Source organism: Ovis canadensis, chromosome 6 (assembly GCF_042477335.2).
Source record: "Ovis canadensis isolate MfBH-ARS-UI-01 breed Bighorn chromosome 6, ARS-UI_OviCan_v2, whole genome shotgun sequence".
In the NCBI taxonomy this organism is placed as follows: Eukaryota; Metazoa; Chordata; class Mammalia; order Artiodactyla; family Bovidae; genus Ovis; species Ovis canadensis.
In genome coordinates this window covers 131,008,682-131,035,322 of record NC_091250.1, presented here as the reverse complement: position 1 = coordinate 131,035,322, position 26,641 = coordinate 131,008,682, and the positions used below count along the sequence as shown (strand labels likewise).

The following is a 26,641-nucleotide window of genomic DNA, read 5'->3' as shown; positions in this document are numbered from 1 at the left end:
CTGTTCTAAAGCCAGAGGGATGGAAACAACTGGGAACTTGCGCCACTGAGAATGACCCGGCCGTGAACAAGCCACGAGAAGACGTGAATGACACCGCGAACCAACCAGGCCTAACAGAGCGCAGAGCACACGCCCAGCAGCAGCAGAACGCGGCGTCCTCCACGCGCCCATGGACGTTCTCCAGGACAGACTGGAGGCTGCCTCTCAGAACCGTCCTCCATAAACATAAAGGGCCAAAACCACAGGAGGCATAGCTTCCAGGAGCAATGAACAGAATCAGAGATCAGTAGCACTAAGGAGTTTGGAACATTCGCGTATCTGTAGAAATGGAGAGCGCGCTCCTAAATCACTGGGCTTCCCTTATAGCTCAGTCGGTAAACAATCTACCGGCAACGCAGAGACCCAGCTTTGATTCCTGGGTTGGAAGGATCCCCTGGAAAAGGAAATGGCAACCCACTCCAGTATTCTTGCCTGGAGAATCCCATGGACAGAGGAGCCTGGCGGACTACAGTTCATGGGGTCGGTCGCAAGAATCAGACATGACTGAGCAGCTAAACCACCACCACCAAATCACCAGTGGGTCCAAGACGGAAACTGGGGACTGCCCTAGTGGTCCAGGGGTTAAGACTCTGCACTCCCAACGCAGGGGACCTGGGTTCAGCCCTTGGTCAGGGATCTAAATTCTGCATGCTGCAACTAAGATTTTGTATGTTGCAACTAAGATTGGCTCAAATAGCTAAGTATTTTAAAAGATAAACAACCAAAAAAGAATAAAAATTTCAAATCAAAAACCTAAAGTTCGCCCTTAAGAAACTAGAAAAAGTTAACTCGATCCAAGGCAAGCAAAAGAAAGGAAAAATCAAAGTTGAAGAGGAGATGATAAAATAATAGAGAATAGAAAAATAAATAACAATGAAACCAAATCACAGTTCTTGGAATAGGTTAACAAAAGTGACAAAATTTTAGCCAGACTGACCAAGAAAAAAAGGAGGGAGCCGAAGATGACTAAGATCAGGAGGGATAGATGGGACATCACCACGGATCTCACGGGGGAAAAGGGGGAAGCTGTGAGCGACTGTGCGTCAGCAAATGAGATGATCTAAGTGAAATGAGCCCTAGAAAGACACAAAGTAGTGAAATGGACTGAAAACGGAGCCAGCGCAAGGATGGGTGACCCTGGGGGTCAGCACTGCCCTCAGTCCCCTCCCCGTTCCATACGGCGGAGGGGCAGGCCCCCTGAGGACCTCCTGGGTCCCCCAGCTTTGCACTCCCAAGTCTGAGTCCCCCAGTGCCTGAGTTGGGGGTGTGGGGGCATCACAGAAGGTTTCTGAGCAGCCACCAGGGGGCCATGTGCCCTTGGTGACCACCGCCTGCACCTGACCAAGGCTGCAGGGCAGGTTGGGGGACCCAGCTCCTGGCTCCTCCTGGAGGTCCAGGGGATTCCCCTTCCAGCCTCACTGAACAGATCCTACATCCCTCAGTAGCGCCCCAGTGCTCTCAGGAAAATGCCAAACCACAGCCTGGGGTCTTGGGCCCCTGCCTAGCTTCCCACCTGAGCTCCCACCACCCATCACCTGAGCCACTCACTCCAAACTTGGCACCGCCCTGCAGGGCCCAGTCACTCACCCCAGGGCCTTTGCACAGGCTGCTGTGCCTCCTGCCAGGCCCCCTCCCGTACTTGGCTAAATTCTTCTCATCCCTCAGGTCTCAGACTAAACAGCTGGCCCCCTCCCAGCTGGGGCCTGGAGCCGCCCCACCACCAAGCTGAGCACCTGCTTCTGTGGCTCTCGTGGCCCGAGCATCAGTTTCCTGTGGCTTGGCCGCAGCCCCTGTGAGGGCCACTTGGGCGTGTTTGCTGGTAGACCCGGCCCAGAGCCTGCCACTCGCAGCAGCTGCCTTTGGATGAAGCAGCTGCCCCGCAAGCTCTGGGCCAGGGAGGTGTCTGGAGTGCCCGGCTGTTGGGAGACACTAAGGATACAGCGCCAGCAAAGCACCCAGTATGCCAGGCCCACGTGGCCGCTTTGGCTTGGCTGCCCCCCTGCCTGGCCTGGGCTGCGTCTGGGGTCACCCCCTGCCTGTCTGCCCGAGACTGCCAGGATTCCCAGCCTCGGGACTTTCAGTGCAGAAAGCAGGATGGTCCCAGGCAACCCAGGATGAGCTGGTTGCCATGGGGACATCTGGCCCAGCATGGGGCACCTCAAAACACCTGCTGGTTCCCACCACTCGGCATTCTCGGTGGAGAAGCAACCACTTGCCTCTGATTTGCAACCCCCAGGACGCTCTGAACAGAAATGCCAGGAGCCCTTGCTTCCCAGGCAGCCCTCCCGCCCGACACTTACTCTCCCAGTGGTCCATCTCCACGGCAACCAGAAAGGCCCACTCGTAGTAGCACCTGGCCTGCCGGGCGAGCGCCCTGCGGGTGCACAGGTCCCCCAGCCGTAGCAGCACCCGGGTGAAGTCCGGGCCACCCTCCCTGCCAGGCAGCCGCGAGAAGAGCTTCACAGCCTCCAGGAGGTAGTGCTGGGCCAGCCCGCCGGCACCAGTCTGCAGACACAGGGCCCCGAAGTTGGCCAGGACCACCGCCTCATTCCGCGGGCGGCCCAGGCGCCGGGCCACCCTCAGGGCGCGGTAGTAGCCCTCGGCCGCCCGCCGGGTCCTGCCGGTCCTCTTCAGGGCGACGGCCGTCATGTTGGCGATCAGGCCCTCCTGGTCCGGGGTGGCCACCGCTGCCTCCAGGAGGGACTCCAGGATGCCCAGGGCTGCCAGGCTCTGCCTGTGAAGGACGTGCAGCCAGGCCAGGGCCACCAGGTGGTCCACGACGGTGCGGCCACCCAGCCGGGCGTCTGTCTCCACGGCCTGCACCATGAAGGCGATGGCCCTGCCCTGCCACCCGTGCTGGCTGTACAGCTGGGCCAGGCTGGCGTAGATGGGGCCATGTAGGGCCCGCCCGGAGCTGGAGGCCGGGGAGGCCAGCGCCCGCCGGAGGTAGTGAGCCAGCTGGGCGGGCAGGATGGGGAGCCGCGGGCTGTTCTGCAGGACCAGGGCCGCGCTCCGGAGTGCGCTGCGCAGCGAGCCCTGTGCCCGCAGCGAGGCCACCCTGATGCAGCTCAGCGCCAGGTGTGGCAGGCACCTTTGGCTGTAGATGCCCGCCAGCAGCAGGTAGCAGTCCATGGGCCAGGAGGCGCCCGGGGTCCCTGCCGCCCCGGGTAGCAGCAGTAGCAGCCTCTCCAGGAAGGGCAGGGCCTCCTCCGGCTGCTTGAGGCGGGCATGGTGCTTGGCCAACAAGAAGCAGGCCCGGGCCTCGGCCTGAGGGCTGCAGCCGCCAATGGCCCTCCGCAGGGCCAGGGTCAGGAGGCCGGAGTCAGCCTCGGAGCTGCCGCCGTGGCTGGGCGTCCCCAGGAGCAGGGCCAAGGCCTTGGGCACCACCTGTGCGCACTTCTCCTTGCTCTTCTGCCGCAGGTGGACTGAGGCCAGGCTGGTGTACACGGCCGCCACCAGAACCAGGTCCCCGAAGCGGCCCCCGAGCACCCCCAGGGCTTCCTCGAAGTACACGCGGGCCTGGGACAGCTTCAGCTGCCGCATGCACAGCCGTCCCAGCAGGAAGCAGAGCCTGGCCAGGGCCATGGGCAGCCCAGCTTTTTTGGCCACCCCGCGGGCCTCGGCCAGCCGCCTGACCAGCTCCTCCTCGTCGTTGAAGCCACCGAACACGCCGCTCAGCGCAGGCGGGGAGAGGTCGTACAGGCCCTGGAAACCGGCCTGGAACCCGGGTGCGTCCAGGAACAGCAGCTGCGAGCCCAGGGCCTCCGGGTCAGCCCAGTCATCTCCTACATCCAGGCAGAAGGAGGGCTCCTCAGTGTCCGGCAGTCCCGCACCACTGGATGCCCCGTGGACACCAGGGGACCCTGGTTCCTTGGGACAGCCCTGACAGGACTTGCATTGTTCTAGAACATTCTTCACCATCTGCAGGATCTCCTGTGGCTCTGGGTTCAGGCAAGGCGGGGACATTTCTGCAAATGACCAAAATGCCCGGATGGGTGAGAGTGGGATCTGAGTCCAGGCAGGCCCGGGGGCATCCCTCCCCTGGCGGCAACGTCCCTGTCGCCTCCTCCATAAGGCTGCCCTGGGCATCTGAGGTGCCGTGGACTGCTGGGCACACTGCAGGGCTATAGGGGTGACTTTCCGGGAGGACATGGAGGAGGTTAGCCAAGCTTCTACCAACTAACGTGCCTCACAGTAGTCCTCTCCTCTCGGCCGCGTGCAGGAACCCCCAAGACATCAAGCTGTGGCCAACCAGAGCTACTGACCAGCGTGAGCTCCAAAGCGCCCTCAGAACTGACAGTGGAGTCTTCGTCCACCTGCCCGGCCCCAGCACGGAGGCCCCTCTGAGGGGAAACACTGGGAACGGCTCCCAGACCCCAGAGTCCCTCTCATCTGGGCTGGTTTGGGAATCTGGTTACTAAAGGGTTAAAAACAACTGCTGAAGAGTCTGGGGACAAGAGCTGCCCACTGCTGCCTTGCCTGCTGAGGGCCTGTTGGCCTTGGATGGACCCAGCACCGAGGCATGTCCAGGCTTGAGGAGCAAACAAGCTACGTTTCCTGTTGGGAAAACATGGGCTTTGAAGGGGAATTTGGAAGGAAAGAAGCGGGAGGTAAAGACTCTTCTGTTTCAAGTTCGCTTGTAAAAAGTGTGTTCAAAGCTATTACTAGGAATTAAAAAAAAAAATTTAAATCCGGTTGAGCAGCAAACGTACAACTCGACTGTGTACTTGATTGGCTAAAAAATGCCCCGTCCAGTGGAGGCGCGTGGTCTCCCCGGGGCGTCTTCCTGCATTATCCCTGTTACCCTGCCCCTGACAGCTGAGGTCCTCCCGAAGGCAGCCTGCAGAAATCCGGGAGTGGGGAGGGCCCCGGGACAGCCCTGGGACCCAGGGACTGCTTCCGGCCCTCCTTCCAAGGGCCCTTCTGTATTTGCGTGTGGGTGGATCCCATTCCCAGGAAATCTCAAAGGGTCCTCGGCTCGTGCGTCCCCAGGCTGTCGCTGAAGCAGACCCTCTGCTGTGGTGGAGATGCAGGCATGGGAAAGAGCAGGGATTTTTCCAACGTAAGGCTCCACAGTAACGCCCTCTCCATCCACTGCACTCCTCCAAGCAGCACATGGGGAAAGTCAGCTACTTTGGGTTAAATGAAAGAAAACCAGGGACTTCCTGGTGGTCCAGTGGCTAAGTCTCGGCATTCCAAATACAGAGGGCCTGGGTTCGCTCCCTGGTCAGGGAACGAGCTCCCACATGCCCCAACTAAGAGTTTGCAAGCCGCAACTAAAACCTGGTGCAGCCAAAAAAGAAAGAAAGAAAGAAACCCAGAGTCAGGCATAAGCCCATCCCTTAAGGCTCAGAATCCACCTGCAGTGCGGGAGGCCTGGGTTCGATCCCTGGGTTCAGAAGATCCCCTGGAGAAGGGAAAGGTTCCCCACTCCAGTAATCTGGTCTGGAGAATCCCATGGACTCTATAGTCCATGGGGTCGCAAAGAGCCGGACATGGCTGAGCGACTTTTTCACTTTCAGGCAATGGCGGGGATGTGCTTCTTTGCTGGGGACAGTGCAGGGGGCCAGGCTATGGGCCAGGCAGTGGAGAGGTCACCCCACCTACAATGGGGACAGTGCGGGGGGGAGCCTCACCTCCGCTTCACCCAACCTCCCCCCAAGGCCAGACTGCATGTCACCAGCCCTTCCCCACAGAGGAGTGAGCTCTGCGGCCCGCTCCACCCCGAGGCCCAGCCCCATGCCCCAAGGGCTCCCAGGCCCTGTGGGAAGGACGCACCTTCTTCCTCCTGCTGCTGCTGCGTCTCAGCTTCTTCTGACGTGTCTGAAAAGTCAGAGAGAAGGCTGGCATCACTCTGGGACCAGTGCCCTCCGGGTTGGGGCCGAGTCGGGGGGCAGCTCTAGGACGGTAACGCCCCTGACGCCAGCGCTGAGCGGGGGCACGGTCCGGCCCGAGGCGGGCGGCGTCAGCCAAGAAGCCATGTCTTCCAGGATGCACCCCCGCCCCTTCAGGGCTCCACCCCCGCCACGAGGCGGCCTCCTCCGGCCGCCCTCGCCCCGGGGCTGGGCAGCAGAGCTGGACTTGCACCCCCTCCCCCTACCACCTGCGCTCTGCCACGCCTCGGCCCCACCTCCTGGCTGCCATGGAGACCAGGTGAGAGAAGGCGCTGCATAGAGACAGGGGAGTGTGCAGTGCTGTCAGCCGTGCGGCATCCAGCAGAGAGGACCCCACCGCAGCAAGCGAGGCCCCCCCATGGCTCCCTAAGCAGGGAAGAAACCGTGGGCCAGGCCAGCTGAGGGCTGATCTGCCGAGGCCTCAGTTCTCATTTGACTTGTATGCGGAGTGAGTCATGCGAAACGCTGGGCTGGGTGACTCACAAGCTGGAATCAAGATGGCCGGAAATATCAGCAACCTCAGATACGCAGATAGTACCACTCTAATGGCAGAAAGCGAAGAGGAACTAAAGAGCCGCTTGATGAGGGTGAAAGAGGAGAGTGAAAAAGCTGACTTAGAACTCAGCATTCAAAAAATGAAGATCATAGCCTCCAGTCCAAATAGTTTGTGGCAAATAGAACGGGAAAAAGCGGAAACAGTGACGGACTTTATTGTCTTGGGCTCCAAAATCACTGCAGATGGTGACTGCAGCCATGAAATAAAAGACGCTTGCTCCTCGAAAGGAAAGCAGTGCCAACCTAGACAGCATATTAGAAGCAGAGACATTCGTTTGCCGACAAAGATTGATCTAGGCAAAGCGATGGTTTTTCCAGTAGTCATGTACAGATGTGAGAGCTGGAGCGTAAAGAAGGCTGAGTGCCAAAGAATTAATGCTTTTGAACTGTGGTGCTGGAGAAAATGCTTGAGAGTCCCTTGGACAGCAAGGAGATCAAACTAGTCAATCCTAAAGAAAATCAACCCTGACTATTCATTGGAAGGACTTATGTTGAAGCTGAGACTCCAATACTTTGGCCACTTGACGTGAAGAGCCGACTCATTGGAAAAGACCCTGATGCTGGAAAGACTGAAGGCAGGAGGAGAGGGGGACGACAGAGGATAAGATGGTTGGATGGCATCACCAACTCAATGGACATGAGTTTGTGCAAATTCAGGGTGATAGTTAAGGACAGGGGAGCCTGGCGTGCTGCTGTCCATGGGGTCGCAGAGAGTCAGACACGACTCAGCAACTGAACAACAAAGGAAGAGAAATCCATCAGTTTAAACTGAACATTGGTGAGAAAATTCTTATAACATGTGTCAGGAGGCAAGCAGGAAAGACACGCGTGAACATATGCTCACGTGTGTGTGTACATGTGTGTGTGGCTATATGTGTGAGTGCACGTGTGTTCACATGAGCGTGTACACACGGACACATACACGTGTGTAGGCGTGTGTTTGGGTGTGTCTGTGTGTACTTATGTGAGTATGCATGCGCACATGTACACATATCTGTGGGGATGCGTCCAAATGTGCGCATTTATTTCCTCCCGCAGGAGGAACAGATGAGCTGAAACGTTGCATCCCCAGAGCCCGGGGAGTGGCGGGTAGGCCTGTCCCACACCGTCCCCTCTGCCCATGACCTCCAGCTGTGGCTGCCGACTCGCCTCCTCTCTCTACTGTTCGTAACACAGTCCTAGGCCCCCTTGCTTCCCCAGCCCCAGCGGAGCAGGCAGTCTTAGGCTGGTGCCTAGAGGCAGTGGAGAAGCGGCTCAGCTGAGACCCGTCCCCGGGGCAGCTGGGAGGCTCAGGCCCCACTTCCTTGCATCTCCCAGCCCCTTACCCTGCTCCTTCTTTCTGTCTCTCCTGTCACCCCCTACCTGTCCTGAAGGCAGTGCCAGCATCTGGCCACCTGTAAGTGCCCAGGGGCTGGCATTCAATACTGTGAACGATGGAGGAGGTGGAAGATTCCTTAAGGGCAGCAGGGTGGGGCTGCCGCCGCGAACGTGGACGAAGCCAGAGCTGTGCCGCACTCTGCAGAGTGGACAGTCCAGCCTCACAGAGCAGAGCGGACAGAACAGGGCTGAGGGGTGTCAGCCGGGGGCAAGCTCTGCATCCTCGTGGCCTTTCCGGGAATCTGCCCTAAGAACACTGTTCTGAATCATAGGCAGTAGTGCACTTCCCTGTGGCTCAGACGGTGAAGAAGCTGCCTGCAGTGCCAGAGACCCAAGTTCCATGCCCGGGTAGGGAAGATCCCCTGGAGGAGGGTGTGGCGGCCCTCCAGTGTTCTTGCCTGGAGAATCCCATGGACAGAGGGGCTGGCGGGCTGCAGTCCACGGGGTCACAGAGTCATGACTGAGTGATTAAACAGACAAGGTGCAGCCAGCTGCAGGTCCTGAGAGGTCCTCGGGGCCATCCTGAGGGGCGGGAGGAGCACCCCCATGTCCCCCCACCTACCCAGGCTGTACACCATGCAGACATTCGTGCTGAGCGTCCTTCTCAGCAGCTGCCTGGCCTCCTCCTCAGAAAAGCGTCCTTCACGGCTGAAGAAAGACCTTTCTTCTTCACTGAGAAAAATCACGTTTTCCAAAAAGCTGGAGAAAATAAACTGCATGTTAGATCACACAGTTCGTATGAAGACCCTTTTCCCTCCCGCGCTTGGCAGACAAGCCCTGCCCAGTGATGAAGACCTGAAGATAAAACAAAATAGATCCCGCCCTCCAGGATGCTTGCTCGGGCCAGAGGCAGACACCCAGGAGAGGAAAGGCTGTGACAGACACTGCTGATCACAGTTTCTGGAAGAGGCGCTCCTGAGCAGCCTTCAAAACCCCACCTTAAATGCCCCTTCCCCTGTGAGACAGGCCATGGCAGCTGCAGGCAGACTCAATCCCTCCACACTGCAATCTCTCAGAACTCCTTACACAACACGGGTACAGAGCACACGTGTACTCAGAAAAGTCAGGAGAGGAAAAACAGGAAGGAACAAAGGGAGGGAGGAAATGGGGGGAGGAAACTTCTGCTTATAGAACCAAATTAGCAGCAAAATATGAAACTTTCAAATGTACTTCGAAACTTAAGAGGGAGCTATTATGGGAAGTTAAAGAAACCCTTAGGGTAGATTATGACACGTTGGACATAATAAGCCTGTATTCCTCCAAAAAGTCAGTGTCCTAAAGGACAAAGAGACCAAGGGACTGTCTCAGATCAAAGAGATGAGACTCAAGAGACAGACAGGTGATAATATGGGGTCTGGAATTTTCTTTGGCTAAAGCGAGGATCACTGGGAAAAATAGCAGGATCTGAGAGGGTAACAGGCAGGAAGGCCAGGGGTCTCCAAATGGAGGAAATAGCCTGCAAGTGTCAGACATTTTTATCTCCCTTAAGCGGCAGGAGGAAACAAAGTAGCGATATTTTTCCTTCTCTGTACAAATTTAAAAGGAGGTTTCTCTTAAAATTCTGTGTTGCCATGACACCTGGTTTCATCTGAAGGTAACCAATCAATGCCTTTTTCTTATGGAAATGTTTATCTTAAGCAATACCCCCTGTCAAAGGTAAGGAGCAGCGGCTGTGCTTTGCTGGAGCAGCCGTGAAGAGATACCCCACGTCCAAGGTAAGAGAAACCCAAGTAAGATGGTAGGCATTGCAAGAGGGCATCAGAGGGCAGACACACTGAAACCATAATCACAGAAAACTAGTCAATCTAATCACACTAGGACCACAGCCTTGTCTAACTCAATGAAACCAAGTCATGCCTGCAGGGCAACCCAAGACGGGCAGGTCATGGTGGAGAGGTCTGACAGAATGTGGTCCACTGGAGAAGGGAATGGCAAGCCACTTCAGTATTCTTGCCTTGAGAACCCTATGAACAGTAGGAAAAGGCAAAATGATAGGATACTGAAAGAGGAACTCCCCAGGTCAGTAGGTGCCCAATATGCTACTGGAGATCAGAGGAGAAATAACTCCAGAAAGAATGAAGGGATGGAGCCAAAGCAAAAACAATACCCAGCTGTGGATGTGACTGGTGATAGAAGCAAGGTCTGATGCTGTAAAGAGCAATATTGTATAGGAACCTGGAATGTCAGGTCCATGAATCAAGGCAAATTGGAAGTGGTCAAACAAGAGATGGCAAGAGTGAACGTCAACATTCTAGGAATCAGCGAACTAAAATGGACTGGAATGGGTGAATTTAACTCAGATGACCATTATATCTACTACTGAGGGCAGGAATCCCTCAGAAGAAATGGAGTAGCCATCGTGGTCAACAAAAGAGTCTGAAATGCAGTATTTGGATGCAATCTCAAAAACGACAGAATGATCTCTGTTCGTCTCCAAGGCAAACCATTCAATATCACAGTTATCCAAGTCTATGCCCCAACCAGTAACGCTGAAGAAGCTGAAGTTGAAGGTTTTATGAAGACCTACAAGACCTTTTAGAACAAACACCCCAAAAAGATGTCCTTTTCATTATAGGGGACTGGAATGCAAAAGTAGGAAGTCAAGAAACACCTGGAGTAACAGGCAAATTTGGCCTTGGAATACGGAATGAAGCAGGGCAAAGACTAATAGAGTTTTGCCAAGAAAATGCACTGGTCATAGCAAACACCCTCTTCCAACGACACAAGAGAAGACTCTACACATGGACATCACCAGATGGTCAACATTGAAATCAGATTGATTATATTCTTTGCAGCCAAAGATGGAGAAGCTCTATACAGCCAACAAAAACAAGACCAGGAGCTGACTGTGGCTCAGATCATGAACTTCTTATTGCCAAATTCAGACTCAAATTGAAGAAAGTAGGAAAAATCGCTAGACCATTCAGGTATGACCTAAATCAAACCCCTTATGATTATACAGTGGAAGTGAGAAATAGATTTAAGGGACTAGATCTGATAGATAGAGTGCCTGATAAACTACGGAATGAGGTTCGTGATATTGTACAGGAGACAGGGATCAAGACCATCCCCATGGAAAAGAAATGCAAAAAAGCAAAATGGCTGTCTGGGGAGGTCTTACAAATAGCTGTGAAAAGAAGAGAGGCGAAAAGCCAGGAGAAAAGGAAAGATATAAGCATCTGAATGCAGAGTTCCAAAGAATAGCAAGAAGAGATAAGAAAGCCTTCTTCAGTGATCAATGCAAAGAAATAGAGGAAAACAACAGAATGGGAAAGACTAAAGATCTCTTTAAGAAAATTAGAGATACCAAGGGAACATTTCATGCAAAGATGGGCTCAATAAAGGATAGAAATGGTCTGGACCTAACAGAAGCAGAAGATATTAAGAAGAGGTGGCAGGAATACACGGAAGAACTGTACAAAAAAAATCTTCACGACCCAGATAATCATGATGATGTGATCACTCGTCTAGAGCCAGACACCCTGGAATGTGAAGTCAAGTGGGCCTTAGAAAGCATCAGTATGAACAAAGCTAGTGGAGGTGATGGAATTCCAGTTGAGCTCTTTCAAATCCTGAAAGATGATGCTGTGAAAGTGCTGCACTCAATATGCCAGCAAATTTGGAACACTCAGCAGTGGCCACAGGACTGGAAAAGGTCAGTTTTCATTCCAATCCCAAAGAAAGGCAATGCCAAAGAATGCTCAAACTACCGCACAATTGCACTCATCTCACATGCTAGTAAAGTAATGCTCAAAATTCTCCAAGCCAGGCTTCAGCAATACGTGAACCGTGAACTCCCTGATGTTCAAGCTGGTTTTAGAAAAGGCAGAGGAACCAGAGATCAAATTGCCAACATCCGCTGGATCATGGAAAAAGCAAGACAGTTCCACAAAAACATATATTTCTGCTTTGTTGACTATGCCAAAGCCTTTGACTGTGTGGATCACAATAAACTGTGGAAAGTTCTGAAAGAGATGGGAATACCAGACCACCTGACCTGCCTCTTGAGAAATCTGTATGCAGGTCAGGAAGCAACAGTTAGAACTGGACATGGAACAACAGACTGGTTCCAAATAGGAAAAGGAGTACGTCAAGGCTGTATATTGTCACCCTGCTTATTTAACTTCTATGCAGAGTACATCATGAGAAACGCTGGACTGGAAGAAACACAAGCTGGAATCAAGATTGCTGGGAGAAATATCAATAACCTCAGATATGCAGATGACACCACCCTTATGGCAGAAAGTGAGGAGCTAAAAAGCCTCCTAATAAAAGTGAAAGAGGAGAGCGAAAAAGTTGGCTTAAAGCTCAACATTCAGAAAACGAAGTTCATGGCATCTGGTCTCATCACTTCATGGGAAATAGATGGGGAAACAGTGGAAACAGTGTCAGACTTTATTTTTTGGGGGCTCCAAAATCACTGCAGATGGTGATTGCAGCCATGAAATTAAAAGACGCTTACTCCTTGGAAGAAAAGTTATGACTAACCTAGACAGTATATTCAAAAGCAGAGACATTACTTTGCTGACTAAGGTCTGTCTAGTCAAGGCTATGGTTTTTCCTGTGGTCATGTATGGGTGTGAGAGTTGGACTGTGAAGAAGGCTGAGCGTCGAAGAATTGATGCTTTTGAACTGTGGTGTTGGAGAAGACTCTTGAGAGTCCCTTGGACTGCAAGGAGATCCAACTAGTCCATTCTGAAGGAGATCGGCCCTGGGATTTCTTTGGAAGGAATGATGCTAAAGCTGAAACTCCAGTACTTTGGCCATCTCATGCAAAGAGTTGACTCATTGGAAAAGACTCTGATGCTGGGAGGGATTGGGGGCAGGAGGAGAAGGGGACGACTGAGGATGAGATGGCTGGATGGCATCACAGACTCGATGGACGTGAGTCTGAGTGAACTCCGGGAGATGGTGATGAACAAGGAGGCCTGGTGCTGTGATTCATGGGGTTGCAAAGAGTCAGACATGACTGAGCGACTGAACTGAACTGATGCTAATGTCCTATGCATTTACCCCAAACTCTGTCTTCAAGTTGGATCTGCCTTTTGGGCTCAGAACCTACTTGATAAACCAGTATGTTATACTCTGATATTGTTCCTCTAATCTATGTAAATGACACTATTTGTATGGTGCTCTGCCCTTCTTCAAGATTCAAGTTAATCCTTTTATGGCCCAAGATGAACCATTTGGAGCCAAAATTATCCCAAAATACATCCTGTGGGTGAGGGGCCTGGTGCCATTCTAAGTTTTGAGACATTCCTTTCTTTCATTAACAGACTGCTGATAACTATATAACATCCAGCTGAAGACTAGCAGGGGGTACTCTGTCTGCCCCCTTCTGATGCCTATGTCAGAAGCTTTCTCTATCTCCTTTATACTTTAATAAAACTTTGTTACACTAAAGCTCTGAGCCATCAAGCCTCGTCTCTGGCCCCGGATTGAATTCTTCTCCTCCGGGGGCCAAGAACCCCGGCGTCATAATTCAACAACAACCCTCCGGATCTAAGATCTGTGGAAAACAATTCTATCAGTGTTAGTTTCCTGATTTTGACAGTTGTGCTGTGCGCATGCAAGCGATGTCCTGGTTTCAGGAAACACACTGCATTATTTAGGGGTAAAGGAACATCGTGTTTGCAACTGACTCCCAAAGAATTTAGAAGAAAAAAAAAAATGAAGTAAAAAAACAACAGGAGAAAGTAGGCGTCATAACATGTTAACATCTGGGCAAACTGGGTGAAGGACACAGAGGAATTTTACCCTCTTTTCACAACTTTTCCTTAAGCCCAAATTACGGCAAAATAAAAGAAATGAAGAATAGCCACCAGAATGTTCATTAAACAAAAGGTGAAAGACCCAGATCTGGCATAGGAGAGACGTTTAGAAAGTACTTGTGAGTAAATGAGAGAGGTTGTCGGCGCTTCTCTGGTTGTGAATAGGATCAATGGCACTGGGCCCCATCAACCTTCCGGGTGAAGGGAGGGCAACAGGCCAGCTCAGACCCACAGCAATCGCACCACAGACCCTTGGCAAGCTCAGGACATGTCTAAGTCACATGGGGCCCAGCTGTCTGTTGACGTTGCGGTCTCCCCAGAGATGGTGGCAACTGTCTTGTGCTGGGAGTTCCACCACCCAGGGCACGTGGAAAGCCCATCGGTGCTGGTGAAGTTTGAGATGGAGCCTTGGGGGCAGCACGCTTTGGGGAACTAAGGTCTGGTTTCTAGCATCAGCATCGGAGCCCAGCCCAGCTTCAACCTGCTTCTGATGAGCGGGCGGAAGAGGCTCTGGAGCAGACAGACCCTTGAGTTCGAGAACAGAGCGGACTGGTAGGACATGTCGTGATGGCGGAGTGGCAGCCGAGACTTGGTCTTGGAGGCTCAGGTTTGTCCGAGGCGCCAGATAAGAATGAAACAGGATTTCAGGGCTAATGGGGCGCTAGGGACAAACATCTCGTGATGGACCCAGGGGCAGCTTCTGGACCAATAACAGGTCTTTTCTACACACTGACTCCTGGGTACTGACATCTTAGCAAAAGCCCAAGAATGTACCTATGCTGCTGACCACTCTCTAATGGTCACTTCCCTCCTCCTCTGTGCTGCCTAGGGCCAGGTGGTGGGGACCTGGAGGTGACTGGATAGGCCTGGCTCAGAATTCCCCAGAGGGGGTGGGGAGGCTTGCACGGGGAAGGAAGCACAGCCAGGAAGGGTGCCGCCCCCCGCCCACCCCCCAGGGATGGCAGACAAGACCAGGGGCCAGTGGATGGTCAGAGCAGTGGTCCCTGAAATGCGGGTCAGCAAGGCCTGGGTCTCAGAAGGTCAGGGCTTGAAGGTCAGATCCAGAGCTTCAAAGGGCTTTATGAAGGGGAGTAGAGGGTGTACTGGGTTAAATAGTGTCCTCCCTTCTCCCAAATCCATGTCTATTTGGACCCTCAGAAGGTAACCTTATTTGGAAATAAGACCTTTTCAGACTGGATCCAGTCAAGGATGTTGGTGTGAAGAGATGATCCTGGGTTATCCTTACGAGAAACAGGAGACAGAACCCAAGCACACAGAGAGGCAGAGGGGGGTGATGTGGCCACAGGCCCAGGGCCGCCTGGAGCCACAGGAGCTGGGGGAGGCGGGGAGGGTCCCCCCGGCCCCGAGGGGCAGGAACGCTGCCAGCACCGTGATTTTCACGTCTGGCCTCTAGCCCATTGTTTCAAGCCCTCAACTTTGTGCCACTGGCCCCACAGCCCCGGGACACCCGTGCACGTGGACACCTGTATGTCTCAGGGGCAGCCCCAGCCGCCCTTGGGGGAAGGGCAGGAGAGGGTCCAGACAGGAAGCGGAAGTCAGGCTCCGGGGACAGAGGTGAGGATGATGATGAGGAGGAAGGGGCAGGGCCTCAGCCACTCACTCAGACGCCTGGCCCTGCACACTGATGAGGCTTGTCCGCACAAACCCGACCTGGCCAGAGGCCGCGTGCCGGCCCAGGCACCAGGGCAGGCCGGGCACCTGAGCGCCCAGGATCTCGATGTGGTCGCCGCTTCGGAAGGTCATCTCTTCGGGCCCTGAGCCCTGGCAGTCCGCTACGGCCAAGGCCTGGCCTATGGCTGCGGGAAGGAGGCCACACATGGTCAGTGCAGGGAGGCAGGACCGGGAGGGGCCTGGGTGGGCCAACAGGCAGCCCTCGAGCACACCGCTGATGTCCCTGGCCAGGTAGCTTGCGGCTCTTCTGAGGACTGACCAGGCACCCGGCCAGGGTCGTGAGACTGCAGGGCTGGGTGTCCACGTGGTCCTGGGAGGTGGTGCCTTATCCCCACCCTGAGCATGAGGCCTGGGGACGTTGATCAACTTGGCCCAGGGCCCAACGGGGCAAACCCAGCTGAAAATGTTCACTTAACAGGTCCACAGGCCATGCAGACACCAGTCAGTCTGGGTCAGATCAGACACAGTGGGCCTGATGGTGGCTCAGATGGTAAATAATCCGCCTGCAATGCGGGAGACCCAGGTTCGAGCCCCGTGTCGGGAAGACCCCCTGGAGGAGGGCGTGGCTACCCACTCCAGTGTTCTTGCCTGGAGAATCCCATGGACAGAGGGGACGGGTGGGCTGCAGTTCACGGGGTCTCAAAGAGTCAGACATGCTTGAATGACTAACACACAAACGGGCCAGGCTGTTTTTTCCAAAGAAGACCCCTGCCCGCCCCACCCCGATGGTCTGAGGGTCCTCCGAGGGGTCTGACGCGGCCCTGGCAAGAAAGCAGAGGCCTCGGGGGTGCTGGTGGGTGGGGGTTCCTCAGCAGAGACAGAGCAGCTGGGGACCCTGGCCTGGCCCCCCGGGTGCTGCGTGAGTCTGGGCCAGCCGGTGGGCCTCTCTGAGCCTCCTCATCGTCTCAGGAGCTGGAGAGCATCCGAGCCACCTTTTCTGGCTTGGGGAGGACTGAGGGGAGCCAGAAGCTTCTGGAATGCAGGTGCCTGCCCACCTCAGCCCCCTCTTCCCCAGGGGAGGAGGACCAGCAGAAGCACGTACCCATCAGCTGGACGTCCGGCGCCATGGGTCCACCCAGGGGGTCGTTGACGGAGTCCTTGGGGACCCTGAGCGCCCACCTGGAGCGGGATGAGAGGGGGTTTCAGAGCCGGGCAGGTTAGAGCCGTGTGCATACACACACACACCACCCGACACACCCACACACACACTCACCAAATACACACACATACCTGCACACCACACACACACACCACACACCAAACACACACACACATACCCACACACCACACACACACATACACACACACACCACCTCACACACCCACACACACATACACACACCACACATATATACACACACGTATACCCACACACCACACACACATACACACACACACCACCCGACACACCCCCACACACACTCACCAAATACACACACATACCTGCACACCACACACACACACCACACACCAAACACACACACATACCCACACACCACACCCACACATACACACACACACCACACATATATACACACATGTATACCCACACACCACACACACATACACACACACCACACACACATACACACACACTACACACACACATACACACACACCACCTCACACCCCCCCACACACACACACACCACACATATATACACACATGTATACCCACACACCACACACACATACACACACACCACACACATATACCCACACACCACACACATATACACACACACCCACACATCACACACACATACACCCACACACCACACACACACACATACCCACACACCACACACACACACATACCCCCCACACACACATACACACACACACCACCTCACACACCCACACACCCACATACCACCCCACACACCCACAAAGCACCACATACACACTCACCAAACACACACACACATACCTACACACCACATACACACACACACCACCTCACACACACACATACCTGCACACCAACACACAGCACACACACACACTCACCAAACACATACATACACACACTACATACCCACACCCACACCCACCCCCACACACCCACACCCAGACACACACACACACACCACATACACATACACACACACACCACCTCACACACACACATACCTGCACACAGACACACACCACACACACACACACCAAACACACCCACACATACACATGTACCACACACACACATATACCCACACATAACACACACACACATATACCTGCCTACCCCCACACACCACACACACATACACACACACACAGAGATACACCCACCCACACACAGACACACACACACAGACACACACACAGTATGTGCCCTACAGGCCCAGGTTGCCACAAGCCCTCTGCCCAGGTGCCTCCTGCCCTCCCACAGGCTGGCATCCTTGAAGACCTCCCTCCATCACCCATGGACTATTTCACTGAAAACAAGGAGATCTAGTTTCTCTCTTCACTTTGGCTGCCAGGAAGCTCGAGCCCAGTCTACGCCCACTTCAGCACATGAACAGGAGCCTGTATGCTACCTGTCCCCGCCTTCCCCAGGCTTTCCCTGCTTTGGTTCTTATTTGCATAGATCCCTGCATGCTCCCTTACTATGGGCACAGGCTACGTGGCTCCCTCAAAAGCTTTCTGGAATGAGCCAGAACATGAAGCCAGAACCCCAGGCCGCACACCCCCGGCTGTCTCATTCCAGAGCAGTCTTGCTGCGGAGGTGTCACTGTCCTGCTGTGCAGGTGACCGCCCTGAGGCTACACACTGAAAATGGCGGAAGTATGGAGGCCGTGTCTGCTGGGCTCACACTGGTCCCCATCCACACGCCTTGGCCAGTGATCGACCCCGGCCTGGGGCAGTCTCCACAAAGCCTGCCAGCGTGCGGGACCCACAGGAGGCAGAGAAACAAAGGTCGGTACCTACTGATGGAACGGAATCAACGGCTCCGGAGCGGCCGCCGCTGCCCCCTCCTCCTCCGAGGACGTGCCGGGACTCAGGGCTGAAGGGTCCAGTGCAGTGGCCGCGTCTGCCTGAGGACCCTTCGGAGGCCGCCTGAAGGGCTGGGGGCCATTCCTCACTCTCACATGGTGGTCAGGACACAGGACAAAGAAAGGCCCTTCAAAGCGGCAGAGGGCGGTCATGCAGGCGGCTGGACACGGGGGCAGCACCTGCTGGGCCCCCAGCCCCAGTTTCTGCACCCACGCAGTGACTCTAGAGGCCCAGGGACCCGGGCCAGGAGGCTGGACCCGGGCTGGTGTCCCGCATCCGCCTGGACTTGGCCAGGAGGAGCCTGGCTCAGCCTCAGCTTCTCTGGGACTCGACTGGGCTGTGAGGGGGCCAGGTGCGTGATCCCGAGGACCCCTCCAGCTTGGATTCTCCCCGCCCCCCGTCACCCCCCAGCAAGTCTGGCTGCAGCTGGCCTCCTCCTGTCCTCTCTGCAGCCGGGAAGGACTGACTGCTAACACCCTGCTCGTGGCAGCCTTGGAACTCGACTGTGAGACCCCCGGAGTACTCAGAGCAACAGCCAAGCCAGGAACTCAGGGGTCGCTGGCAAAAGCCCCTTTTCTGTTATTTCTTTGGGGGCTTTCCCTGCCCAATGTCCCCTCAGTGTCCGCTCCTCCAGGGCCCTCCTGCTGCCGGGGCCCCGGGCCCTCCCGGACCAGTGGGGAGCCGCCGATATCACGTCGCTCACCTTCCTGGACGAGGAGGCTCTCGTACGCCAGCCTCAAGGCATCCGCATCCACCTGGACCTGGATGGCCGTCTCCTGGTCCTCGTCAGGCTCGAGCAGCCAGAAGGCCTGGTCCATGAGCAGGTTCTCCAGGCAGTGATGCGTGAAGCCTAGGAGAGCGGACAGCCCTGGCCACCAGCGGGCTCTGGGTGTGTGGGGAGAGGCCCTCACGATCCAGGGCGGACTGAGCCCTGCACTGACCAGGGCCTGGGGCCAGCCCACTCTGCCCACGGGGACTCAGGGTACTGTCCACTACCCGAGCCGGGCCTCGGGGCTGACCCTCCAGGCTGTGAGAGGACCGGCCCTTCTCTGGACTCGTCACGTCCTCTAGGACCATCAGTCTCCTCCTCTGTGACTTGGGACAAGAGTGTTCAAGGAGGCCAGGACACGGGGGGTGGGCACAGCCCTGCTCTGGCTCTCAGCCCTCAGTGGGGATGGAGCAGCAAGGTCCCCAAGGAGAGGCGCCTAGCCAGTCAAAGCCTTGCTTTGAGCAGGAGAAGTTTTGGAAAGAGGCATGCGGGCTGAGGCTGGCGCCGCTTTCCTCTGTGCTCGGCGAGGGAGAGCTCGGCTGCCCTGGAAGCCACGCTCAGCCCTGCCCATCGCGTCGATCCTCGCCAAGGACAGGTGACCCGTGGAGAGCTGTCGGGAACGCACCTAGTCTTAAGCCCCGGCTGGGAACATGAAGGGCTTAGTGCGTGCCGGGGGCCCCAGAACCCTTCCTGGGAGGGCCACTGCTTTACCGAGAGCGTGGTAGGTGGAAAACTTCCAGATTTCTTCAAACGTCTTGAATGTCACCACCAGCCGGTCCTGGTCACTGTGGATGGACAGCAGCCTGGCCGACAGCTCCTTCCAGGGCAGAAACGGGCGTGAGAAACAGTCCCAGGGGCTTGAGGGGTCTGCCCACCAGCAGGAACGTTTCACGGGAGTGACCTTGGCAGGGGTGGGGTGGGGCAGGGGGGCGGGGAGGCACAGGGGATTCCTTTACAGCCAAGCTGCTCCTCTCAGACCAGCTGTGGCTCCCCAGTGCCATTCCAAGCCTTCCCAGAGCTGGCGGCCTCCATGCCCCCTCCGTGACTCAAGGCCTGCCTCACGCCCTGCACACCAGTGACACCAGGGTCTCCTCCACTCAGCTCTGCACAGCCCCAGCCTCGCCTCCCGTCCCCTCCTGCAGCAGCAACTCCAACTCCAATCCTAAACCCGGCGTCCCCTCTCCTGACAACTGACCCATGAACCCTCCTGGTGGTAGCACCAGCCGGGACTCTCCCGGGTGGTCCAGTGGTTAAGAATCAGGAAGCGTGGGTTCGATTCCTGGCTGGGGAACCAAGATCCCACATGCCACAGGGAAATGAAGCCTGCCAGCTGTGGGTACAGAAACACAGCTAGAGAAGCCTTCGTACCCAGTGAAGACCCCGAACAGCTGCAGAAAGGCACCTAGAGGAGAGGGGGCCCTATTTTCGTCTCCACTGGGATTCAGAAATGAGGCGCCACCCTTAACCAGCCACCCAGCCCTGGCATCCCAGGGGCATCACCCCCCAGCCCCCGCTGTCGAGCACCGTGCTGGAGGCACCGTGCTTGAGGCACCGTGCTTACAGTCCGCTGACCCTCACAGCAGCTCTGTGGGGTCACAGTTCTAAGCATCCCAGTAAGTGGCTGAGGAGGTTGCATTCACAGAGTCCAGGGGGCGTCGGCCAAGGCCAGGCCAGGCTGAGTGCAAGATCAGACTCGGCCAGGAAACTGAGTCCCGGAGAAGCTGAGGCTGAGCCAGGCTCCTGAGCAAGTCCAGGCGGATGCGGGACGCCAGCCGGGTCCAGCCTCCCGGCCCGGGTCCCTGGGCCTCTAGAGTCACTGCGTGGGTGCAGAAACTGGGGCTGGGGGCCCAGCAGGTGCTGCCCCTGTGTCCAGCCGCCTGCATGACCGCCCTCTGCCGCTTTAAAGGGCCCTTCTTCGTCCTGTGTCCCGACCACCACGTGAGAGTGAAGAACGGGCCTCTCAGCCCGAAGTCTCCGGACCTCCTCCTAGACCCACCACCTTCTACTCCGAGCCGTCCTCCTCTGCCCCATTCGCAAGTGTGGATCCCGCGCCCCTTCTCCCACCCAGGATCCCCAGGAGCCAGACTCACCCCGAGGGCGCGGGCCACCTCGCAGCTCTCATTCTCCAGCAGGCGAAGCCGGCCCCGTAGGGCCTGCTGCAGGTTGGGGTCGGGCAGCCCGCTCTTCCGCCGCACCGCCAGCAGCTGCAAGGTCAGGTCTGGAAGCGCGGGGCAGATCAAGGTGGGTGGGGTGCCGTGGGGTGCTCCCCCGCCCCCGCCAGCCCCCCGGGCCGCAAACCTGGGGGCCCGGGTTCACACCCCACATGCACCACCTGGGAAAACTTCGCAGGCAGCCTGTCTCCCCTGAGGCCAGTTCCTTTCCTTGTAAATGAGTCATGTGCTGCCCACGACGAACACAGATGGGAGGAAGTGGACTGTGTCATCACCCCAGGGCAGGACAGCATCTGTCTGGCCTTCGGCAAACGGCCCCCAAGTCACCGTGACCTCCAGCCCCGATCTCTCCTCGGCCTGAGCTCCAACGGGGCACCTGACCTCCGGGAAACACCCTGCCAGCGCTCTCTGGCCCCCACCTCGTCCTTGCTTCTCCAGCTCCAGGAGGACCGCAGCCTCAGCCCTGCTCGGACCAGCAACACCTGCCTCCATCACCCTCCAGGTGGGCCCAGCAGCCCGCCCCACTGATCCACCTGCAAAGCCAGGCTGAACCCCGCACGCGCACCCGCCACGGCCCTGCCCCTTCGGTCTGCTGGGGCAGTGTCTGGGCCCCGGCCCTCGCTCCAGATGGTCCTCTGGTCCACAGAAGCCAGACAGTCCCCTACAACCAGGTCTGGCTTATGGCATGCCCCGGCTCTCAGCCCCCTGGGCAGTGCCAGCCCCTAGAAACCTCTGCAGCAATGAGCGTGCCTGCTCTCTACAGCGTCCCACAGCGGCCACCAGCCACACGGGCCCCTGAGCTCTTGAAATGTGGACAGTGTCATCAAGGAACTGAAGTCTTTCTTTTATTTATTATTAAAAAGCAGAGACATTACTTTGCCAACAAAGGTCCGTCTAGTGAAGGCTATGGTTTTTCCAGTCATCATGTATGGATGTGAGAGTTGGACTATAAAGGAAGCTGAGCACTGAAGAATTGATGCTTTTAAACTGTGGTGTTGGAGAAGACTCTTGGGAGTCCCTTGGACTGCAAGGAGATCCAACCAGTCCATCCTAAAGGAAATCAGTCCTGAATATTCACTGGAAGGACTGATGCTGAAGCTGAAGCTCCAACACCTTGGCGACCTGATGCAAAGAACCGACTCATTGGAAAAGACCCTGATGCTGGGAAAGATTGAAGGTAGGAGGAGAAGGGGACGACAGAGGATGAGATGGCTGGATGGCATCACCGACTCGATGGACAAGAGTCTGAGTAAACTGCAGGAGTTGGTGATGGACAGGGAGGCCTGGCGAGCTGTGGTCCACGGGGTCGCAGAGTCGACATGACTGAGCAACTGAACTGATGTTAAGTTTAAGCATAAATGCCCACACCCGGCTACTGTATTAGCACAGCGGCAGTGGTTTTCCATCTCAGAAAGAATAAAATGCAAATCCTTTCCACCTTCTCAGGCACAGCCTGGAGCCGCCCGGCCTTCTCCCGCCCGCTGCCAGCCTGCGATCTTCTCTCCGCTGCTCTGAGACATCCAGGTGTCCCCCACCAATCCCACACCAGCCACTCCACCCCAGGGCCTTTGCACTCTCCATACCTTCCCCTGAGGCACACTCCCAGAACAATGCCTGCCCAGCTGACCGCTGGAGGATTCCATCTCAGCTCAAACAGCCCCTGCCCATCCCTACTCCTTCCCCCCCACCCCGAGGCTCCAAAGCTGGAGAGATAAAGTGAGAGAGGAGAGAGGAAGAGAGGTGGTGGAGGGGGAGAGCCCTCGGAGTAAGCCTTGCACCTGCCTTGGAAATTTCCAGTTCCCCCCCTCAACACACCCCCAGCAGGAGACTCTGGGATCTGGAATCGGGCCCCTCCCCCAGCAGGAAGCCAGTCAGCTTTTCTCAGCCAGTCTAAGCGGTAACCCTCCCGAAGAGGGTAGGGCTGCACTTTCACTCCCACGATAGCCTGCCTCAAGACTCAATAGCCCTAAGGCAGCACTGACCACCTGAAAGGCTGGATGACAGACGACCCTCGAGGCAGAGGTGAACCGCCAACGACCCTGGGGTCTCTGCGCCCCCCGCCCCCACAGCTAGCACTCCGGGGCAGGGTCTCAGGATAAAGGACTCCTTGCTGCCCTCCTGCACCTGGGTCCGCCTCCCAGCATCAGCTCCTGCGAGAGTCCCGCCATCCTGTCCTGGAAGCTGGGATGCCTCTCCCGGGGGGCCCTCCGCACTCACCATGCCCCCAGGGTGTCGCTCCTTGGGACTCGCTTCCCACCTCCAGGGTGACATCGCCTCCTCTTTTACGTGTATGTGTGCTAGCCGTTCAGTCATGTCTGACTCTTTGAGACCCCATGGATGGTAGCCCACCAGGCTCCTCTGTCCATGGGATTCTCCAGGCAAGAATACTGGAGTGGGTTGCCATTTCCTTCTCCTGGGGATCTTCCCAACCCAGGATTGAACCCAGGTCTCCTGCATAGTAGGCAGATTTCTTTACTGTCTGAGCTACTGAGGAGCCCTCCTCTTCGGGCAGAGGCAAACAGTCCAGAGAAGGTCTTTGCAAGTGCAGGCTCACCCCAGCCTTCTGTCCCCCAGGGAAAATGCAGCGTCCTGGGCCCTACCGCAACCTCCCAGCGTCAGAACTGTCCCAGGAGCGTCTGCCTTTAACAAGCCCCGCCCCCACCCAGGAGACAGTGATGGACAGGGAAGCCTGGCGTGCCGCAGTCCACGGGATCACAAAGAGCCAAACACCACAGAGCGTCTGAACAACAGCCCCGACCCACCCCCGCAGTGACCTCAAGGCAGGCATCCGGCAGCCACATTAGAGAAGCCTCCATTAGACACTCTTGAGCCAGGAGTCCACAGAACGGTCCAGGCTGGAGGGAAGGGGACGCCCAGGGATCCCACATTCGTGAGCCTGGCACAGACTTAACCTGCTGCGTGGGGATGCCCACCTGTGGGGCAGGACCCCATCTGGCCAGGGGAGGGCCCAGCAGCCTGCTGAGAGACGCCAGAGGCCGGAGCAGCGTCAGTAGCAGAGCAGGGTCCTGTGATTGACGTGAGAACAGACAGCCTCAGCTACTGCACAGGCACCAATCCCGGGTATTTCTAGAGGACAGGTTTGTCCACGCCCCTCCAAGCCACCGTTCACACCCTTCCCCCACGGTCACAGAGGCCAGCAGGGTCCAGAGGAGGTCGTGGGCTTCCTTCTGTGCAGTAACCAAGTAGCCCACCCGAGCGGCTTCTGGAAACTGCGCAGTGTTATCTGGGGTCCGAGAAGGGTCTCACTGGAGCCAAACAAGGTGGGCAGCAGTGGTTCCTTTTGGAGGCCCTGGGTGGAGAATCTGTTTCCTTGCTGCTCCCGCTTCTAGAGGCACCATGCCCCCTGGCTTTTGGCCCCTCCTCCGTCTCCAAAGCCAGCAGCACCAGCACCTTCAGTCTCTCTTTGAGTCCCACCCCAGGGTAACCTCCCGTCTCCAGAGCTTTAAGCCCCTCTGCGAACTCTCTTTGCCACGTGAGCTAACTTGCGGGTGCAGGTTGTGGGGAGGAAGACGTGGACTTCTGCGTTGCCTGTTGCTCACTCGCTCAGTCATGTCTGACTCTTTGGGATCCCATGGACTGTAGCACGCCAGGCTTCCCTGTCCCTCACCATCTCCCAGAGCTCGCTCAACTCATGTCCATTGTGTCGGTGATGCCATCCAACCATCTCATCCTCTGTTGTCCCCTTCTTCTCCTGCCTTCAGTCTTTCTCAGCATCAGGGTCTTTTCCAATAAGTGGGCTCTTTGCATCAGATGGCCAAAGTATTAGAGCTTCAGCATCAGTCCTTTCAACAGATACTCAGGACTGATCTCCTTCAGGATGGACTGGTTGGATCTCCTTGCAGTCCAAGGGACTCTCAAGAGTCTTCTCTAGCAGCACAGTTCAGAAGCATCAGCTCTTCAGCGCTCAGCCTTCTTTCCCTTGTGGCTTCCCTGGTGGCTCAGCTGGTAAAGAGTCTGCCTGCAACGCGGGAGACCTGGGCTCGATCCCTGGGTTGGGAAGATCCCCTGGAGAAGGGAAAGGCTACCCACTCTAGTATTCTGGCCTGGAGAGTTCCATGGACTGTATAGTCCCCGGGGTTGCAAAGAGTCACACATGACTGAGCAACTCTGACTTCCCTTCGGCCTTCTTTAGGGCCCGCCTGCCACACCCATACGTGACTACTGGGACCAGCTTCGCCTCTGTGGACTGTGGTCACAGAGCGGCGTCTCTGCTCTTGATGCGCCGTCCAGGGTGGTCTCAGGTCTTCTTTGCTGGGTTGCTTAGTCGCTCTGCCGTGTCCGACTCTGCGGCCCAGTGGACTGTAGCCGGCCAGGCTCCTCTGTCCGTGGAATGTTCCAGGCAAGAATCCTGGAGTGGGTTTTGCCATTTCCTTCTCCGATAGGACTTCTCTGGAGGCCTCTGTCCTGCTGACCACAGAGGGGAGGTGACATCCTGGGGGAGCGCAGGGTCTGGGCGGACGGGGTTGCATCCTCATCCAGCCCCACCAGCCACTAGCTGGGGGGCCACGGGTCCTCTCGGCCTTGTGAGGTCAGTCCTCTGCTGGGGTCCCTGGACTCCAGCCCCCCGACTCGAGGCCAGCTCCCTGCTTGCATCTTGGCTAGAGCCCCCGTCCCTGCCCTGCACATCTTCCTCATGTGTAACATGGGATGAGTGACTGGAACTTTCGGATGGAGGGTGATCCGACCCAGAAACACCTGTGGGTCCGAGAGGGGTTGCAGAACCTCACTGCAGCCTCCTCATCACCCCAGGGACACCCCTGCTCGGTGCTGCGGTGCTGCCCGTTGACTTTGGACTGGGCAACGTGACCGGCTCGTTCCTGCCCTCTCCCCACCTGCGGTCCACCAGCCCCAGGCCTGTGTGGTCAGAGCCCATTTCCAGTCCTTGCTTTCTCTGGGTCTCCAGAACAGGGGCTCAAAAATGCCTGTCGAGTCCAAATAGGCACATGGTACTCCGATCTCGGCTTCAGACTCCGTCCTCCCACTGAGCCCGGGGCTCCTTGAGGCGTGGCCGATTCCAGGGCTGGGGCAGGGAGAGCAGAGATGAGACGTGAGCATCCTGGGGCCCCAGAAAGCAGGTGGTGCCCACAGGATGTTGGAGACATGTCACAAGACCAAATTGGGGGCCATTTGAACTTCAGAATAACTAAGGACAGCAACCGATAGAGTCCAGAGAATGAAATAAAGACCTCTGAGCCTGCCCAGGCTAAAATAAGCGAGGAACTGGGGAGAGGGGACAGCTCTTCGCCCCAGTGAAGGTCAGTTAGAAAGGAGGCAGGCGGAACGCAGCATTAGAAAGTCAACACTGAGCGACTGTTTTCATGGCTTCCCTGCCGCCCAGACACGGCCGGCAGTGCA

At 56.5% G+C, this 26,641-nt stretch overlaps 1 protein-coding gene across 9 annotated transcripts in view; it reads right to left on the bottom strand.

The window, feature by feature from the left end:
* Positions 1–26,641, bottom strand: part of SH3TC1 (SH3 domain and tetratricopeptide repeats 1) — a 64,404-nt gene that overhangs the window by 8,074 nt on the left and 29,689 nt on the right. For 4 of the 9 annotated variants that reach the window (XM_069594832.1, XM_069594827.1, XM_069594828.1 and 1 more), the window contains exons 3-12: positions 24,199–24,291; positions 21,185–21,312; positions 19,806–19,911; positions 19,029–19,175; positions 18,260–18,452; positions 16,371–16,447; positions 15,258–15,453; positions 8,428–8,564; positions 5,818–5,862; positions 2,340–4,007 (exon numbers count right to left, since the gene is read on the bottom strand). In XM_069594832.1, coding sequence (XP_069450933.1) covers positions 2,340–4,007; positions 5,818–5,862; positions 8,428–8,564; positions 15,258–15,453; positions 16,371–16,447; positions 18,260–18,452; positions 19,029–19,175; positions 19,806–19,911; positions 21,185–21,312; positions 24,199–24,291 — 2,790 coding nt within the window. The remainder of the gene's footprint in view (positions 1–2,339; positions 4,008–5,817; positions 5,863–8,427; positions 8,565–15,257; positions 15,454–16,370; positions 16,448–18,259; positions 18,453–19,028; positions 19,176–19,805; positions 19,912–21,184; positions 21,313–24,198; positions 24,292–26,641) is intronic. The other 5 variants (XM_069594830.1, XM_069594825.1, XM_069594831.1 and 2 more) reach the window with 2 other exon arrangements.